The sequence below is a fragment of the Hemibagrus wyckioides genome, linkage group LG18, assembly GCF_019097595.1.
Source record: "Hemibagrus wyckioides isolate EC202008001 linkage group LG18, SWU_Hwy_1.0, whole genome shotgun sequence".
Lineage (NCBI taxonomy): Eukaryota > Metazoa > Chordata > Actinopteri > Siluriformes > Bagridae > Hemibagrus > Hemibagrus wyckioides.
In genome coordinates, this window is record NC_080727.1 from 590,001 (window position 1) to 614,726 (window position 24,726).

The 24,726-nt window shown below is 45.4% G+C and overlaps 1 protein-coding gene across 2 annotated transcripts in view; it reads right to left on the bottom strand.

The window, feature by feature from the left end:
* The window catches only part of csf1rb (colony stimulating factor 1 receptor, b), a 36,639-nt gene that overhangs the window by 4,629 nt on the left and 7,284 nt on the right, over window positions 1–24,726 (bottom strand). For both annotated transcript variants that reach the window (XM_058415916.1, XM_058415917.1), the window contains exons 7-14: window positions 13,752–13,860; window positions 13,448–13,647; window positions 6,461–6,585; window positions 6,031–6,157; window positions 1,955–2,059; window positions 968–1,078; window positions 219–375; window positions 1–20 (exon numbers count right to left, since the gene is read on the bottom strand). The exon at window positions 1–20 is cut by the window's left edge and continues 27 nt beyond it. In XM_058415916.1, the coding sequence (XP_058271899.1) occupies window positions 1–20; window positions 219–375; window positions 968–1,078; window positions 1,955–2,059; window positions 6,031–6,157; window positions 6,461–6,585; window positions 13,448–13,647; window positions 13,752–13,860 (954 nt within the window). The remainder of the gene's footprint in view (window positions 21–218; window positions 376–967; window positions 1,079–1,954; window positions 2,060–6,030; window positions 6,158–6,460; window positions 6,586–13,447; window positions 13,648–13,751; window positions 13,861–24,726) is intronic.

The following is a 24,726-nucleotide window of genomic DNA, read 5'->3' on the forward strand; positions in this document are numbered from 1 at the left end:
CCTGCTGCATGTCCATGTAACTGTTACCGCAAACAAATTATTTACTTTAAGACTGATGATGAAAGTGACTCTGTTTACTCAATAAATTAATAAATACATCCTTAAAGCTGTTGTGTTATTTTTTAATTGTTGTGTAATTTGTTGTGTTATTTGTTTGTGTTATATTTATTTGTTGTGTTATTTATTGTGTTATCAGTTGTATCGTGATGAAACCATGCCTGTTGATCTGGTGGTTCTGCTGCTCCACCAGGTTCCTGTAGATGTTTGAGAGCTGCTGTGTGTGAAACACTGAGATAATAAAAGATGGTGCTTTCCTGCGCAGGAAGTTGAGCAGATCACCGTGACTACAGAACTCTGTGATTAACAACACGGGACCTGAAACACACAACACACAACAACACACAAACACACAATAACACACTTTCACTTCAGTTCTAAGGGCTTTTTATTGATCATCAGATTTATTCTCAGATTGTTGAGTTGCTGATGATAAACCTCACACACCGCACTGCACTTTACACTCAGTGTTAAATCTTCATAAATAAACATTTCATTCTAATGATACTGAAGTCTGGAGAATTAGCAACTCTATTCAACGCTGATCACCTTCACTGTTCATTATCTCAGAGCTGCTCTGATTAACCTCTCTTGCTCTGAAATTTCAATTATATACCTACAGAGACAGACAGAGAGAGAGACAGAGAGAGAGACAGAGAGAGAGACAGACAGACAGACTGAGAGAGACAGAGAGACAGACTGAGAGAGAGACAGAGAGAGAGACAGACAGACAGACTGAGAGAGACAGAGAGACAGACTGAGAGAGAGACAGACAGAGAGACAGACAGAGACAGACAGACAGACAAGAGAGACTACAAGAGAGATTACAGTAGACAGACAGACAGAGAGGTAGACAGAAAAACAGACAGACAGACAAAGATACAGCGAAACAGACAGACAGGTGTCTTACCCCCATGTGTGCAGGCTCCCAGCAGGTTGACGATGTTGGTGTGAGAACCGAGATGACTCAGAATCTTCAACTCACACATCAGAGCTTCTTTCTCCTCCAAGTGAGCGCTAGCTGTGTCAGTCACCACAAACAAACAAACAAACAAACAAACAAACAAACTGATTTATATGATATGCCTTAAACATTTAAAGAGAACAGGGTTTCCTCACTGAGAAACTAAATAAAGGTTATTAAGTATAAAGTAAACAGTAAAAATCCTGAGCTTTTATAATAATTAAAAATAATAATAGAAATAATTCATCACAATAAAGGGGAAGAGGAAGGAGGAGGAAAAGAGGAAGAAAAAAAGAGGAAGCAAAACCAAAAAAAAGTGAAATTCCTTCTGAGGAGTGTATATTTGTGAGGGAGACATCATCATCATCACCATTATCATCATCATCATCATCATCACCATTATCATCATCATCATCATCATCACCATTATCATCATCATCATCATCATCATCATCATCATCATCATCACCATTATCATCATCATCATCATCATCATCATCATCATCACCATTATCATCATCATCATCATCATCATCATCATCATCACCATTATCATCATCATCATCATCATCACCATTATCATCATCATCATCATCATCATCATCATCATCATCATCATCACCATTATCATCATCATCATCATCATCATCATCATCATCACCATTATCATCATCATCATCATCATCATCATCATCATCATCACCATTATCATCATCATCATCACCATTATCATCATCATCATCATCATCATCATCATCATCATCATCATCATCACCATTATCATCATCATCATCATCATCATCATCATCATCATCACCATTATCATCATCATCATCATCATCATCATCATCATCACCATTATCATCACGATCATCATCATCATCATCATCATCATCATCATCATCAGTGTATGTTCCTCCTTAAGACACTCACACTTCAGCATTTTCACGGCCACCTGAGTGACATCATCGTCCTTCTCCAGACCCAACGCCGTCGCTTCCACCACTTTACCGAAAGCTCCAGAGCCCAGGACCTTACCTGCGTCACAAACACACAACACCACACAACACACACAACACCACACATACACACACACACAACACCACACATACACACACACACAACACCACACATACACACACACACAACACACACACACAACACCACACATACACACACACAAAACACCACACATACACACACACAGCACCACACACACACACAACACCACACCACACACAACACCACACATACACACACACAACACCACACCACACACACACACAACACCACACATACACACAACACCACACCACACACACACACAACACCACACATACACACAACACCACACACACACACAACACCACACCACACACAACACCAAACATACACACACAACACCACACCACACACACACACACACAACACCACACATACACACAACACCACACCACACACACACACAACACCACACATACACACAACACCACACCACACACAACACCACACATACACACACACAACACCACACCACACACACACACAACACCACACCACACACAACACCACACATACACACACACAACACCACACCACACACACACACAACACCACACATACACACAACACCACACCACACACACACACAACACCACACATACACACACACAACACCACACACACACACAACACCACACCACACACAACACACACACATACACACACACAACACCACACCACACACACACAACACCACACATACACACAACACCACACACAACACCACACATACACACACACAACACCACACCACACACACACACAACACCACACATACACACACACAACACCACACATACACACACACAACACCACACCACACACACACACAACACCACACATACACACAACACCACACCACACCCACACACAACACCACACATACACACACACAACACCACACACACACAACACCACACCACACACAACACAACACATACACACACACAACACCACACCACACACACACACAACACCACACATACACACAACACCACACCACACACACACACAACACCACACATACACACACACAACACCACACACACACACAACACCACACATACACACAACACCACACCACACACAACACCACACCACACACACAACACCACACCACACATACACACACACACAACACCACACATACACACACACAACACCACACACACACACAACACCACACACACACACAACACCACACCACACACACACACAACACCACACATACACACAACACCACACCACACACACACACAACACCACACATACACACACAACACCACACATACACACAACACCACACACACACACAACACCACACCACACACACACACAACACCACACACACACACAACACCACACCACACACACAACACCACACCACACACACACACACACAACACCACACATACACACACACAACACCACACATACACACACACACACAACACCACACCACACACACACACAACACCACACCACACACACACACAACACCACACATACACACACACACAACACCACACATACACACACACACAACACCACACATACACACAACACCACACCACACACACAACACCACACATACACACAACACCACACCACACACACACACAACACCACACATACACACAACACCACACACACAACACCACACCACACACAGACACAACACCACACATACACACAACACCACACACACACAACACCACACATACACACAACACCACACACACAACACCACACACACACAACACCACACATACACACAACACCACACCACACACACACACAACACCACACACACACACAACACCACACATACACACAACACCACACCACACAACACCACACCACACACACACACAACACCACACACACACACAACACCACACATACACACAACACCACACATACACACAACACCACACCACACACACAACACCACACATACACACAACACCACACCACACCACACACACAACACCACACATACACACAACACCACACACACACACACAACACCACACATACACACACACAACACCACACACACACACAACACCACACACACAACACCACACATACACACAACACATACACACACACAACACCACACACACACACAACACCACACACACACACAACACCACACATACACACAACACCACACCACACACACAACACCACACATACACACAACACCACACCACACCACACACACACACAACACCACACACACAACACCACACATACACACAACACCACACCACACACACAACACCACACACACACACAGCACCACACACAGACACAACACCACACATACACACACCACACACACACAACACCACACACACACACAACACCACACATACACACAACACCACACACACAACACCACACACACACACAACACCACACACACAACACCACACATACACACAACACCACACCACACACAACACCACACCACACACACAACACCACACACACACACACAACACCACACACACAACACCACACCACACACAACACCACACCACACACACAACACCACACACACAACACCACACATACACACAACACCACACCACACACACAACACCACACACACACACACACAACACCACACACACACACAACACCACACACACAACACCACACACACACAACACCACACATACACACAACACCACACCACACACACAACACCACACACACACACAACACCACACATACACACAACACCACACCACACACACACACAACACCACGCACACACACAACACCACACACACACACACAACACCACACACACAACACCACACACACACACAACACCACACATACACACAACACCACACACACACACAACACCACACATACACACAACACCACACACACAACACCACACACACACACAACACCACACACACAACACCACACATACACACAACACCACACCACACACAACACCACACCACACACACAACACCACACACACACACACAACACCACACACACAACACCACACCACACACAACACCACACCACACACACAACACCACACACACAACACCACACATACACACAACACCACACCACACACACAACACCACACACACACACACACAACACCACACCACACACACAACACCACACACACAACACCACACATACACACAACACCACACCACACACACAACACCACACACACACACACACAACACCACACACACACACAACACCACACACACAACACCACACACACACAACACCACACATACACACAACACCACACCACACACACAACACCACACACACACACAACACCACACATACACACAACACCACACCACACACACACACAACACCACGCACACACACAACACCACACACACACACACAACACCACACACACAACACCACACACACACACAACACCACACATACACACAACACCACACACACACACAACACCACACATACACACACAACACCACACACACAACACCACACACACAATACCACACATACAACAAGTCTCTGTTATAATCACACACCACAACAGCACACACTCAACAGCACACACACAGCACGACTATATTATAATTACACAGCACACACAACACAACTCTGCTATAATCACACCAACCCCAGGGTGAGAGCCGAAAATATCCCAGAATTCCCTGCATCCTATACATTTTATACTAAAATTATAAATGACAAGAAATCTCCACATCTTAGTTTCTCTACTGTGTGTGGTGCACTACATGTCCTCTAGAGGGCAGATTAACATTCCTACACTGCACTGCACAGGGGAGGTAGAGGCAAAAATAAAGGATGAAATGTAAAAATCTTCAATCTGAATGTTTCATTATTATAAACTGCCAGTCTGAGGAAAGTGTGTGATGTGATAAACAGGAAGTGTGTGTTACCGAATGTCAGTCTGTCTCGGGGAAACTCCCACTTCGTGTTGTAGGGAAGCTGTGTGGGGTCAATATAGGTGTAATTATTCCCATCAATCACCTCAATGATTTTCCACCGGATCTCATATTTCGGTGTCTGTAAATAAAACACACACACACTTCAACCAAGGAAGAGTAAAACAGTGTTAGAATTTTCTGATCTTCTGGGATAAAATTAAGCTGACGGAAAATATCAGTCCGGCTTTTTAATCATAAAACAAACAAATGCTGGCTTCTGATTGGCTGACATAGTTCATTCATTCCTAACATTTATCAGTTTTAAATACTTATTATTTTCTGATAACAGAACACATTGTGTCTCAACTGACCAATCAGACCACAGAGCTGGATCAACAGGCTTCATTTTAATATTACTACTACTACTAATAATAATAGTTACCTGTGTACACCTGTACACACAAACCCCCAACAAAATGAAGAGCAGTGTAACTGTAACTGAGGTTGCTGTGATGATGGTGAGGAAAATCTGAGATGTCCAGAGATCAGGTTGAGGGTGAGAAACATCTACACACAGAATTGTGTTAGGAAACTGATGTCACACACTGTCATGATGTCACACTTGAGTAGTAGTATGGCATCAGTATAGTATTAATACGGTAGTATAGTATTAATACAGTAGTATAGCAGCAGTATAGTATTAGTACAGCAGTATAGCTAGTGCTACAGTATACAAGCAGTATAGTATTATAATAACAGTAGATATACAAGCAGCAGTACAGTAGTATATGTTGCATAGTACAATAGCATAGTATTAGTACAGCAGTACAGCATTATACGCTGTCATCAGTCAACAGCATGCAGCTACCAAGCCTGCTGAGCATGTCGCCAAGCATAGTAGCACAGCACAACAGCATAGCACAGCGGAAGTACAGCAGCAATAGCACAATCAGCCATCAGCTGTTACAGCACAGGCTACAACAGCACAGTTACAGCACAGCTACAGGCCAGCATGTTGCTGCATAGCACAGCACAACTACACAGTATACAGCACAGCTAACAGGCTGAATACTGCTACAGCACTAGCACAGCTGTCAAGCTGAGCATTAAAGCATCAGCACACAGCTGCTACAAAGCACAGCAAATAAGTTAGCAGCAAGCTAAGCATACAGCATTGGCAAAGGTCAACAGCATTACGCATTAGCTACACAGCTGTTATTAGCACAAGCACATAGCATTAGCTACAGCACAGCTAAATGGCTAGACAGCACAGCACAGCAGCATGTTGCTGGGCACACAAAGCATCACAACAACAGCACAGCATTTAGTTTCATCAGTTGCGCATTGAAGCACAATTACACTAAGAGCTACAGCACATCACCAGCGTCAAGAGCTACTGCTGGTTGCTACAAAGCATCGCAAACAACAGCATAGCACAGCAAATGCAAGCTACATAGCATCACACACAGCATTTAGCATTAGCACAGCTACCGCCTACAGCACATAGCATTATACACATAGCACAGCATCAGCACCGCTAGTACTGTTACATAGCACTTACACACAACAACAGTATAGCATCAGCAATGTTAGCACATAGCATTAGCAACAGTTAATATTAGCTAATAACAGCACATTGTTACAGCATAGCACTATAACAACAGCATTAGCACAGTTAACAAGTTGCCATATAGCATTAGCTACAATAGCATAGCATTAGCTACAACAGCATAGCATGTAGCAATCAGCATAGCAATAGCATGTTGACAGTAGTATGTTGGGTTATATAGCATCATATCAACAATATAGCATTAGCACAGCATAGCATTGGCAGCACAGCATAGTATTAGCAATGCTGCTACAGCACAAGCACAACAGCATAGCACAGCTACCAAGCTGTTAGCAGCACAGCAATGCTGCTATTATAGCACAAGAATACACAGTACAGGCATCAGCACAAGCTACTGCTGCTACAGCTACAGCACAGCAGCATACAGCACAGCAATACAGCAGCTAAAGGCTGCACACTACAAAATGTGCAAAAAGGCAAATAACAACAGCATAGCACAGCACAAGCAAGCATTAGCACAGCACAGCTACATGCTGAGCATTAGCACAGCATGCTATGTTACAGCTGTCGCTGCTACAGCACATACAATTAGCTGCTACAGCATTTAGCAATAAGTTGCTACAGTTAATAGCAATACAGTTGTTATTAGCAAGTTAGCACATGTGCACTTGCTACACCAGCACAGCACAGCATAGCTAACAGCTACTGGGTTAGCATAGCACACAGCAACAGCATGTAAATAATAGCAATGCATTAGCAATAGCACATAGCTAGCTACAGCTATTAGCATTACACAACAGTACAGCATTATAATACAGCTGCTAGTTAGCTATTACAATAACAGTATAGCACAGCAATAAGTTGCTTATAGCACAGCACACACTGTTAATGCTATAGGCTACAGTATCAAGTCAACAGCACAGCATAATAGCTACAAGTTAGTTACAGCATTAGCACAGCAGCATAGCATTAGCAACAACAGTATAGCATTAGCACACAGTAGCATTGCTGCTGTTATATAGAATCATACAATAGCATAGTATTATACAGCAGCATAGCATTACACAAACAGTATTAGTACAGTAGTATTAGTTAAGTTATATAGCATTGTAATAATATATAGCATTAGTACAGCAGCATAGCATTAGTAGTATAGCATTTAATAATGTATAGTATTAGCACAAGCAGCTAGCACAGCTACAGCATTGCCAGTTGCATAGCAATAGCAACAGCAATAGCATTACAGCATACAGCAGCATGTTGTATACTGCTCACAACAGCATAGCACAGCAATTGCTGAGCATAGCAAGGTATAACAGCATAGCATCAGCTGTCAAGTTGCTACAGCACAGCTGGGACAAGAGCACTGTTGCTGCTAATTAAGCATCAAGCAACAACAGGCAGCACAGCACGCTGCTATTGATAGCACAGCAAATGTTAAAGAGCATTGTTGCTGTTCACAATTAGTACATAGGGTCAACAAATTAGCACAGCACAGCAAATGTTACATAGCAAATTGGGTACAAGTGCAACAGCACAGCATCAGCGTCAATGCTGCATAGCATTAGCTACAAGTTGCTATTGATTGTGCATCAAGCACAACAGCATAGCACAGCTACAATTGTTGCTACAGCACATGGGCCAACAGCATAGCAATAGCAATAAGCTGGCATAGCATTAGCACAGCAGCATGTTAGTTGCTACAGCATAGCATACAACAACAGCATAGCACAGCAATGTTACAAGCTAGCATTGGCACAACAGTACATACAGCATTAGCACAGGCAATGGCAGCATTGAGCACTAGCAATACAAGCATTAGCATGTTAATATTGCACAGCATAGCAGTATAGCATAACAAGCACAACACAGTACTGCTGCTACAGCATTAGCAACAGCAGGCTTGCTATTAGCATTAGCAAATAGTAGCTGTTATATAGCATTAGCTACAGTGTTGATTGTTGGCATAGCATTTAGCAATATAGGCATAGCATATAGCATTATATCACTAGCATAGCATTAAGCACACAGCAGCATAGCATTAGTAATATACAGCATAGCATTAGCAATGTTATATAGCATTACAATAACAGCATAGCATTAGTAGTACAGCAGCATAGCATCATAAGTATAATATACTATACAATAAAAAGCATAGCACAGCAATGGTTAGGTTATTGTTAATAGCACAGCAGCATAGCATTGTGCTACTGTTGAGCAATAGCTACATTAGTTGCGCACAGCGGTAATAAAGCATTAGCAATAAGCAAAGCTAATAAGCACTGAGCACAGCAAGCAGCATGCCAGCTGCTACAGCACAAGCAATGTTGCCATACAGCACAAGGCACAGCAATGCTGTTACAGTTAACTTGTCGCTGTTACAGCACAGCTACGCTGCTACATAGCACATTTACCAACGGTACAAGCACAGCTAGCAGCTGTTACTGTTGCCAAACCCACACAGTATTGCAACAACAGCAACAGCATTAGCTAAACAGCTGCTACAGCGCTACAGCACAGCACAAGCAGCATGCTGTTTGGCTGCTACAAAGTACATAGCACGGGCACAACAGCATAGCACAGCACAAGAGCATAGCTACAGCACAAGCACGCTGTTAAAGTCACACGGCACATGGGCATATGCTACTAATAGCACAAGAGTACAGCACAGCACAATCCAGCATAGCACAGCAATGGTTGCATTGCACAGCACAGCAGTATAGCGTTGGTTACAGCATAGTGGCACAATCACCATAGCATTAGCAAATTGCTACCGCATAGCTACAGTTACTGGAACAGTACAGCACAGCATTAAGCAGCATAAGCAGTTGCTACAGCACATAGCATTGCAACAGCACAGCACAGCACCGCTGCTACAGCATTACTGGCACAACAGCATAGCACAGCGTCGCCAGCACAGCACAGCAACAGCAGCTAATGTTACAGCTGCTATAGCTACTACAACAACAGCATAGCATTGAGCAATAAGCTACAGTTAATAGCAACACAGCAGCATGTTGCTACATAGCATCAATTGGCAACAACAGCATAGCATTAGTACAATGTTGGCATGTCAAGGCCAATCAAGGTATAACAGCATTAGTCGTTAGCAAGGTAGCACATTAGCACAGCAGCACAGCAGCATTGCTGCTATACAGCATCAAGGTCAACAGCATAGCATAGCAACAGCAGCATAGCATCATATTAGCACAACAGCATAGTATCATAGCAACAGCACAGCATTAGCTATAAAAGCACAGCAATGCAGCATAGCACATGTCAACAGCATAGCACAGCAATAAGCTGCATAGCACAGCACAGCAGCAGCAGCACAGCAATAGCAGAGCATACGTTGCTACATGTTGCCATACAGCTATCAAGGTCAAGTCAACAGCATGCACAGCACAGCACAGCTACAAGCAGCATGTGCTACAGCACATGCTAGCACAGTTACAGCATTAGCCGTGGGGTTAAGCATAGCACGGGCTGGGCAACAGCATGTTAATAGCACAAATACGCTATGTAGCACAGCATCTGGGTACAACAGCATAGCACAGCTAGCTTGCTATGTTAATAGCACAGCAATGTTGCTAGCTGGGCATTGGCACAACAGCATAGCATTAGCACAGTTTGTTATTAGTTAATAGCAAATAAGCAGCATTAAAGCACAGCACAGTAGTATATATTGGTATACATACAGCAATCAAGACAATAGCATGCTAATAGCATAAGTAGCATAGCATTAATTCACATTATAGCATAGCATTAGCACAGTTACATTAGCAATATTAGCTATAGCTACAATAGCATAAGTGTTAAGCATAAGCATTACACAATAGCATATAGCATTAGCAATGTTACTGCTAGTTATAGCATTAGCAATACAGCATAGCATTGAAGCAATAGTATGTGTTTAGGGCAATACAGCATTAGCATTTAGTACATAGTATATGCATTGGCAATAAGCATAGCATTGGAACAATAGCATAGCATTAGCACAGCAATAAGTTAGCATAGCATTAGCAGCATAAGTTGCTGCTATTGTGCATAGCATTATACAATACAGTATTAGCATTAGCACAAGGTTACAGCATAGCACAGCTACAAGTTGTTAATAGCACAGCAACAGCAGCATGTTGCTAACAGCATAGCACAGTACAACAGCATAAAGCAATAGCAACAGTTGCTATTAGTTGTTAGCGCCAGCACAGCACAACATACAGCATTATAGCACAACAACAGCATAGCATTAGCTAATGCTACAGCATAGCATTAGCAATGTTAAGCTTATACAGTATTAGCACAACTACAGTAATATAGCACAGCTAAGCATAATACAGCACAGCAGTTATTAGCATGTTATCAGCACATAACAGCATTAGCAATGTATACAATACTGCATTAGCAATAGTTATATTAAAGCATTAGCACAAGTATAGCATGTGCACAGCTAAATGCTATATAGCATTAGTACAATGTTGCTGGGCATTAAAGCACAAGTTGTACAGTAGCATACATTAGCTAAATAACAGTATAGCATTATAATGCCTAAAATATTAGCACAGCATTGTATAAGTTAGCATATGTTAGCATTATACCAATATGTCAACAGCATTAGCACAGCAAGTTAGCATAATAGCACATGTTACTATTAGCACAGCAACAACAGTATATAGCATTAGTAAAAGCTATCAGTTAGCATAAAGCATCAGCACAATAGCATTAGTATATGAATATATGTTATAGTTAATACTACCGTTATACAATAGTATAGCACAGCTATTTATAATGTTGCTATATAGCATAAATCAAGCTGCAGTTACATTGCACAGCAATGTTAGTAGCAGCACAGCACAGCAAAACAGCATTAGCACAGCAATGCTCAGCATAGCACAGTATTAGTAGACAGCATGTTTGCTATAGGCAATGGGCACACACCAGCATGTGCACAGCACACAAGTTGAGCATAGCAATGGCACATACCAAGCTGCTAGCAGCATTAGCACCAGTTCAGCTACAGCACAGCAACAGACATAGCACAGCTACACAAGGTGACAGCGTCAAGCAGCATGCATGATGTGCATAGCATATTAGCACAGCACATGCAGCACAGCAAGGTTACAAGCTGCTAGCACAGTACTAGTACAGCAGCACAGCTAGCACAGTTACAGCATAGCACATAGTAGCAGCTAAGTTATGATAGCAAATATATACAGCTAGTTAAGCATTAGCATAAAGGGTCATTACAACAATCAGCATAGCATTAGCAATAAGTTAGCATAGCACAGCAGCAGCTAGCTAGCTAGCATATTAGCAGTATTAGCTAATAGTACAGCTTATTAGCATAGCATTATACAGCATTAGCATAGCATTAGCACAAGGCATAGCATTAGCACAGCATAGCAGCATAGCATTAGTAGCTATTAGCATAGCAATAGTATAGCATTAGCATAATAGTTAGCATAGCATATAGTATTAGTACATATATATATTTAGCAGCAGTATAGTATTAGTACAGTAGTATAGCAGCAGTATAGTATTAGTACAATAGTATAGTATTAGTACAGCAGTATAGTATTAGTACAGTAGTATAGCAGCAGTATAGTATTGGTACAATAGTATAGTATTAGTACAGCAGTATAGTATTAGTACAGCAGTATAGTATTAGTACAGTAGTATAGCAGCAGTATAGTATTGGTACAATAGTATAGTATTAGTACAGCAGTATAGTATTGGTACAATAGTATAGTATTAGTACAGCAGTATAGTATTAGTACAGCAGTATAGTATTGGTACAATAGTATAGTATTAGTACAGCAGTATAGTATTAGTACAGTAGTATATAGCGGTGTGTCTTACAGAGCAGTGGTGGAGGTAATGTGATGAAGCTCCGCCCAACTCCGACTGCGTTCAATGCCACACACTCGACCACGGAGTAGTTGAGGCGAGTCTGTAACACACTCAGCACTGTGTGAGGAGGGAAATCATCCTGTGTCTGCAGTAGGTGTTCTTCACTCTGTAAATCCACAGATGATGTGTTTCTGTCACAGCCATCATATCTGAAACGCACACACACACACACAGTAAATATATATTATTAATATTGTATCAGTAAATAAATTTTGTTATGTCCAGCAGAAGATCAGAGGTGTAAAGGTCCTACATGTTGTGGACTTTCTCACACTGCAGCCAGGAAACAGCTGGTGCTGGATAACCCGAGGACACACAGATTAAAGACCCGTTCACCTGATTTAGCATGACATGCGGCTTTTCTGTGGAGCACACACACACACACACACACACACACACACATATATATATTCAGTGTGTTGAAAATGTTTTAACTGAATAATAAATCAGTAACAGTAATCTTCCTCCTGTCAGTACTTTTTGTTCTAAACTCTAGATGAAAGAGTTAATAAAGATGTAATGAAGTTATAATTATCACCTGTGGAATATTAACACACTTACAAAAGAAACCACTTCAGCTGAAAATGAACAGTACAGAGCTTTCATCAGAATTTCATGAGTTAGGAAAAGGGTGTAAAGTTATATAGAAAAGACAGAAAACACCTCCAACACACACACACACCTCCAACACACACACACACACACACACCTCCAACACACACACACCTCCAACACACACACACACACACACCTCCAACACACACACACACACACACCTCCAACACACACACACACCTCCAACACACACACACCTCCAACACAAACACACCTCCAACACACACACACCTCCAACACACACACCTCCAACACACACACACCTCCAACACAAACACACATCTAACACACACACACACACCTCCAACACACACACACCTCCAACACACACACACACACCTCCAACACACACACACCTCCAACACACACACACACACACACACCTCCAACACACACACACACCTCCAACACACACACACACACACACCTCCAACACACACACACCTCCAACACACACACAACTCCAACACACACACACACACACCTCTAACACACACACACACACCTCCAACACACACACACCTCCAACACACACACACCTCCAACACACACACACACACCTCCAACACACACACACACACCTCCAACACACACACACCTCCAACACACACACATACACACCTCCAACACACACACACCTCCAACACACACACACACACACCTCCAACACACACACACCTCCAACACACACACACACCTCCAACACACACACACACACACACCTCCAACACACACACACACACACACCTCCAACACACACACACACCCACACACCTCCAACACACACACACCTCCAACACACACACACACCTCCAACAAACACACACACCTCCAACACACACACACACCTCTAACATACACACACACACCTCCAACACACACACACCTCCAACACACACACATACCTCCAGCACACACACACACACCTCCAACACACACACATACCTCCAGCACACAAATCTCCAACACACACACACACCTCCAACACACACATACCTCCAACACACAGACCTATAACACACACACCTCCAACACACACACACACCTCCAACACAAACACACATACCTCCAACACACACATACCTCCAACACACAGACCTATAACACACACACCTCCAACACACACACATACCTCCAACACACACACCTCCAACACACACATCTCCAACACACACACACACACACCCAACACACACATACCTCCAACACACACACACCTCCAACACACACCTCTAACACACACACCTTCAGCACACACACACACACCTCCAACACACACACACACACAAACCTCCAATACACACATCTCCAACACACACACCTCCAAAACACACACCTCCAACACACACACACACCTCCAACACACACACCTCCAACACACACACCTCCAAAACACAAACACACCTCCAACACACACACCTTCAACAAACACACACCTCCAAAACACAAACACACCTCCAACACACACACCTTCAACACACACACCTCCAAAACACAAACACACCTCCAACACACACACCTTCAACAAACACACACCTCCAAAACACACACACACACCTCCAACACACACACACACACACACACACACCTACAAGAAACACACCTTCAACACACACACACACACACACCTCAAGCACACACACCTCCAACACACACACACACACCTCCAACACACACACACACACCTCCAACACACACACACACACACCTCCAAAACACACACACATCCAAAACACACACACACACCTCCAACACACACACACACACCTCCAACACACATACACACACACCTCCAACACACACACACACACCTCCAACACACACACACCTCCAACACACACACACACCTCCAACACACACCCACCTCCAAAACACACACCTCCAACACACACACCTCTGACACACACACACCTCTGACACACACACACCTCCAACACACACACACACACACCTCAAACACACACACCTCCAACACACACACACACCTCAAACACACACACCTCCAAAACACACACACCTCCAACACACACACACACACCTCCAAAACACACACACACCTCCAACACACACACACACACCTCCAAAACACACACACACCTCCAAAACACACACACCTCCAACACACACACACACACCTCCAAAACACACACACACCTCCAACACACACACACACACCTCCAACACACACACCTTCAACAAACACACACCTCCAAAACACAAACACACCTCCAACACACACACCTTCAACAAACACACACCTCCAAAACACACACACACACATCCAACACACACACACACACACACACACACCTACAAGAAACACACCTTCAACACACACACACACACCTCAAGCACACACACCTCCAACACACACACACACACACCTCCAACACACACACACACACCTCCAACACACACACACACACACCTCCAACACACACACACATCCAAAACACACACACACACCTCCAACACACACACACACACCTCCAACACACACACACACACACCTCCAACACACACACACACACCTCCAACACACACACACCTCCAACACACACACACACCTCCAACACACACACACCTCCAAAACACACACCTCCAACACACACACCTCCGACACACACACACCTCTGACACACACACACCTCCAACACACACACACACACACCTCAAACACACACACCTCCAACACACACACACACCTCAAACACACACACCTCCAAAACACACACACCTCCAACACACACACACACACCTCCAAAACACACACACACCTCCAACACACACACACACACCTCCAAAACACACACACACCTCCAAAACACACACACCTCCAACACACACACACACACACCTCCAAAACACACACACACCTCCAACACACACACACACACCTCCAAAACACACACACCTCCAATACACAAACCTCCAATACACCACACCTCCAACACACACACACACCTCCAACACACACACACACCTCCAACACACACACATGTCCAACACACACACACACATGTCCAACACACACACACACACACACCTTCAAAACACACACACACACACCTCCAACACACACACACACCTCCAACACACACACCTCCAAAACACACACCTCCAACACACACACACACCTCCAACACACACACACCTCCAACACACACACACCTCCAACACAAACACACTTCTAACACACACACACTTCCAACACACACACACACACACACACACCTCCAACACACACACACCTCCAACACACACACACCTCCAAAACACAAACACACTTCTAACACACACACACCTCCAACACACACACACACACACACACCTCCAACACACACACACATCCAACACACACACACACACACACCTCCAACACACACACACCTCCAACACACACCTCCAACACACACACACCTCCAACACACACACACACACCTCCAACACACACACCTCCAACACACACACACACACACACCTCCAACACACACACACACACCTCCAACACACACACACCTCCAACACACACACACACACACACCTCCAACACACACACACCTCCAACACACACACACACACACCTCCAACACACACACACCTCCAACACACACACACACACACCTCCAACACACACACACACACACACCTCCAACACACACACACACACACCCACACACCTCCAACACACACACACCTCCAACACACACACACCTCCAACACACACACACACCTCTAACATACACACACACACCTCCAACACACACACACCTCCAACACACACACATACCTCCAGCACACACACACACACCTCCAACACACACACACCTCCAACACACACACATACCTCCAGCACACACACACAAACCTCCAACACACACACACCTCCAACACACACACATACCTCCAGCACACAAATCTCCAACACACACACACACCTCCAACACAAACACACATACCTCCAACACACACATACCTCCAACACACAGACCTATAACACACATACCTCCAACACACACACCTCCAACACACACACATACCACCAACACACACATCTCCAACACACACACACACCCAACACACACATACCTCCAACACACACACACCTCCAACACACACACCTCTAACACACACACCTTCAGCACACACACACACATCTCCAACACACACACACACCCAACACACACATACCTCCAACACACACACACCTCCAACACACACACCTCTAACACACACACCTTCAGCACACACACACACACCTCCAACACACACACACCTCCAACACACACACACAAACCTCCAATACACACAGCTCCAACACACACACCTCCAAAACACACACCTCCAACACACACACACACACCTCCAACACACACACCTCCAACACACACACCTCCAACACACACACCTCCAAAACACAAACACACCTCCAACACACACACCTCCAACACACACACACACCTCCAACACACACACCTCCAAAACACACACCTCCAACAGACACACACACACACCTCCAACACACACACACACCTCCAACACACACACACACCTCCAAAACACACACCTCCAACACACACACACACCTCAAACACACACACCTCTGACACACACACACCTCCAAAACACACACACACCTCCAACACACACACACCTCCGAAACACACACATACCTCCAACACACACACCTCCAATACACCACACCTCCAACACACACACACACACCTCCAACACACACACACACACACCTTCAACACACACACACCTCCAACACACACACACACACCTCCAACACACACACACCTCCAACACACACACACACACACCTCCAACACACACACATGTCCAACACACACACACACATGTCCAACACACACACACACCTTCAAAACACACACACACACACCTCCAACACACACACACACCTCCAACACACACACCTCCAAAACACACACCTCCAACATACACATACCTCCAACACACACAGCTCCAACACACACACACCTCCAACACAAACACACTTCTAACACACACGCACTTCCAACACAAACACAGTTCTAACACACACGCAGTTCCAACACACACACCTCCACCTCCAAAACACACACCTCCAACACACACACCTCCAAAACACACACACACACCTCCAACACACACACACACACCCCCAAAACACACACACCTCCAACACACACACACCTCCAACACACACACACACACCTCCAACACACACACACCTCCAACACACACACACACACACCTCCAAAACACACACCTCCAACACACACACACACCTCCAACACACACACCTCCAAAACACACACCTCCAACAGACACACACACACACACCTCCAACACACACACACACCTCCAACACACACACACACCTCCAAAACACACACCTCCAACACACACACACACCTCCGACACACACACACCTCCAAAACACACACACACCTCCAACACACACACACACCTCAAACACACACACCTCTGACACACACACACCTCCAAAACACACACACACCTCCAACACACACACACCTCCGAAACACACACATACCTCCAACACACAAACCTCCAATACACCACACCTCCAACACACACACACACACCTCCAACACACACACACACACACACCTTCAACACACACACACCTCCAACACACACACACACCTCCAACACACACACACACACACACACCTCCAACACACACATACACACACCTCCAACACACACACACACACCTCCAACACACACACACACACCTCCAACACACACACACACACACACACACCTCCAACACACACACACCTCCAAAACACACACACACACACACACAAACCTCAAACAAACACACACACACTTCCAACACACACACACATCTCCAACACACACACACACACACACACACATCTCCAACACACACACACACATCCAACACACACACGTCCAACACACACACACACGTCCAACACACACACACACACATTCAAAACAAACACACACAAACCTCCAACACACACACACACACACACACACCTCCAACACACACACACACACCTTCAACACACACACACCTCCAACACACACACACCTATAACACATACACACACACACACACACACACAGATACACACACACCTCCCCCCCCCACACACCTCCAACACACACACACATGTCCAACACACACACAACTTCAAAACACACACACACCTCCAATACACACACACACACCTCCAACACACACACACACACACCTCCAAAACACACACACACACACCTCCAACACACACACACACCTCCAACACACACACACACCTCCAACACACACACACCTCCAACACACACACATCTCTAACACACACACACACACATGTCCAACACACACACACACACACACACATTCAAAACACACACACACACACCTCCAACACACACACGTCCAAAACACACACCTCCAACACACACACACACCTCCAACACACACACCTCCAAAACACACACCTCCAACACACACACACACCTCCAACACACACACCTCCAAACCACACATCTCCAACACACACACACACCTCCAAAACACACACCTCCAACACACACACCTCCAACACACACACACCTCCAAAACACACACACACCTACAACACACACACAAACCTCCAGCACACACACACCTCCAACACACACACACACCTCCAACACACACACCTCCATAACACACACCTCCAACACACACACACACCTCCAACACACGCACCTACAAAACACACACCTCCAACACACACACACACCTCCAACACACACACCTCCAATACACACATCTCCAACACACACACAGACCTCAAACACACACACACCTCCAACACAAACACATTTCTAACACACACACCTCCAACACACACATACCTCCAACACACACACCTCCAACACACACACACACACACCTCCAACACACACACCTCCAACACACACACACACCTCCAAAACACACATCTCCAACACACACACACACCTCAAACACACACACCTCCGACACACACACACCTCCAAAACACACACACACCTCCAACACACACACACACCTCAAACACACACACCTCCAACACACACCTCAAACACACACACCTCCGACACACACACACCTCCAAAACACACACACATCTCCAACACACACACACACCTCAAACACACACACCTCTGACACACACACACCTCCAAAACACACACACCTCCAAAACACACACATACCTCCAAAACACACACATACCTCCAACACACAAACCTCCAATACACCACACCTCCAACACACACACACACCTCCAACACACACACCTCCAAAACACACACCTCCAACACACACACACCTCCAACACACACACCTCCAAAACAAAAACACACCTCAAACACACACACCTTCAACAAACACACACCTCCAACACACACACACACACCTCCAACACACACACACACCTCCAACACACACACACACACCTCCAACACACACACACACACACCTCCAACACACACACACATCCAAAACACACACACACACCTCCAACACACACACACACACACACCTCCAACACACACACACACACACCTCCAACACACTCACACACACCTCCAACACAAACACACACACCTCCAACACACACACACACCTCCAACACACACATACACACACCTCCAACACACACACACATCCAACACACACACACACACCTCCAACACACACACACCTCCAAAACACACACACACACAAACCTCCAACAAACACACACACACTTCCAACACACACACACACACACACACACACATCTCCAACACACACACACACATCTCCAACACACACACACACATCCAACACACACACACACGTCCAACACACACACACACGTCCAACACACACACACACACACACATTCAAAACACACACACACAAACCTCCAACACACACACACACACACCTCCAACACACACACACACACCTTCAACACACACACACACACCTCCAACACACACACACCTATAACACAAACACAACCACCTCCAACACACACATACACACACACACACACAGATACACACACACCTCCCACAGACACACACACCTCCAACACACACACACATGTCCAACACACACACAACTTCAAAACACACACACACCTCCAACACACACACACACACACACACACCTCCAATACACACACACACACCTCCAACACACACACACACACACCTCCAAAACACACACACACACACCTCCAAAACACACACACACACACCTCCAATACACACACACCTCCAACACACACACACCTCCAACACACACACACACACATGTCCAACACACACACACACACACACACACCTTCAAAACACACACACACACACCTCCAACACACACACCTCCAACACACACACGTCCAAAACACACACCTCCAACACACACACACACCTCCAACACACACACCTCCAAAACACACACCTCCAACACACACACACACCTCCAACACACACACCTCCAAAACACACATCTCCAACACACACACACAGACCTCAAACACACACACACCTCCAACACAAACACATTTCTCACACACACACCTCCAACACACACATACCTCCAACACACACACCTCCAACACACACACACACACCTCCAAAACACACACACACCTCCAACACACACACACACCTCCAAAACACACATCTCCAACACACACACACACCTCCGACACACACACACCTCCAAAACACACACACACCTCCAACACACACACACACCTCAAACACACACACCTCTGACACACACACACCTCCAAAACACACACACACCTCCAAAACACACACACACCTCCAAAACACACACATACCTCCAACACACAAACCTCCAATACACCACACCTCCAACACACACACACACCTCCAACACACACACACATGTCCAACACACACACACCTCCAACACACACACACCTCCAACACACACACATGTCCAACACACACACACACATGTCCAACACACACACACACACACCTCCAAAACACACACACACCTTCAACACACACACACCTCCAACACACACACACCTCCAACACACACACATGTCCAACACACACACACACATGTCCAACACACACACACACACACACACACACCTTCAAAACACACACACACACACCTCCAACACACACACACACACCTCCAACACACACACCTCCAACACACACACACCTCCAACACAAACACACTTCTAACACACACACACTTCCAACACACACACACCTCCAACATACACATACCTCCAACACACACATACACCTCCAACACACACACACTTCCAACACAAACACAGTTCTAACACACAAGCACTTCCAACACACACACCTCCACCTCCAAAACACACACCTCCAACACACACACACACCTCCAACACACACACACCTCCAAAACACACACCTCCAACACACACACACACCTCCAACACACACACACCTCCAACACACACACACCTCCAAAACACACACCTCCAACACACACACACCTCCAACACACACACACACCTCCAAAACACACACCTCCAACACACACACCTCCAACACACACACACCTCCAAAACACACACACACCTCCAACACACACACAAACCTCCAACACACACACACACCTCCAACACACACACACACCTCCAACACACACACACCTCCAACACACACACACCCCTCCAACACACACACACCCCTCCAACACACACACCTCCAAAACACACACCTCCAACACACACACACACCTCCAACACACACACACCCCTCCAACACACACACCTCCAAAACACACACCTCCAACACATACACCTTCAAAACACACACCTCCAACACACACCTCCAACACACACACCTCCAAAACACACACCTCCAACACACACACACACCTCCAACACACACACACACCTCCAACACACACACACACCTTCAAAACACACACCTCCAACACACACACACACCTCAAACACACACACCTCCAAAACACACACACACCTCCAACACACACACACACCTCAAACACACACACCTCTGACACACACACACCTCCAACACACACACAAACCTCCAACACACACACACACCTCCAACACACACACACCTCCAACACACACACACACCTCCAACACACACACCTCCAAAACACACACCTCCAACACACACACACACCTCCAACACACACACCTCCAAAACACACACCTCCAACACACACACACACCTCCAACACACACACCTCCAAAACACACACCTCCAACACACACACACACCTCCAACACACACACCTCCAAAACACACACCTCCAACACACACACACACCTCCAACACACACACCTCCAAAACACACACCTCCAACACACACACACACCTCCAAAACACACACCTCCAACACACACACACACCTCCAACACACACACCTCCAAAACACACATCTCCAACACACACACACACCTCCAACACACACACACCTCCAACACAAACACATTTCTAACACACACACCTCCAACACACACACACACCTCCAACACACACATACCTCCAACACACACACCTCCAACACACACACA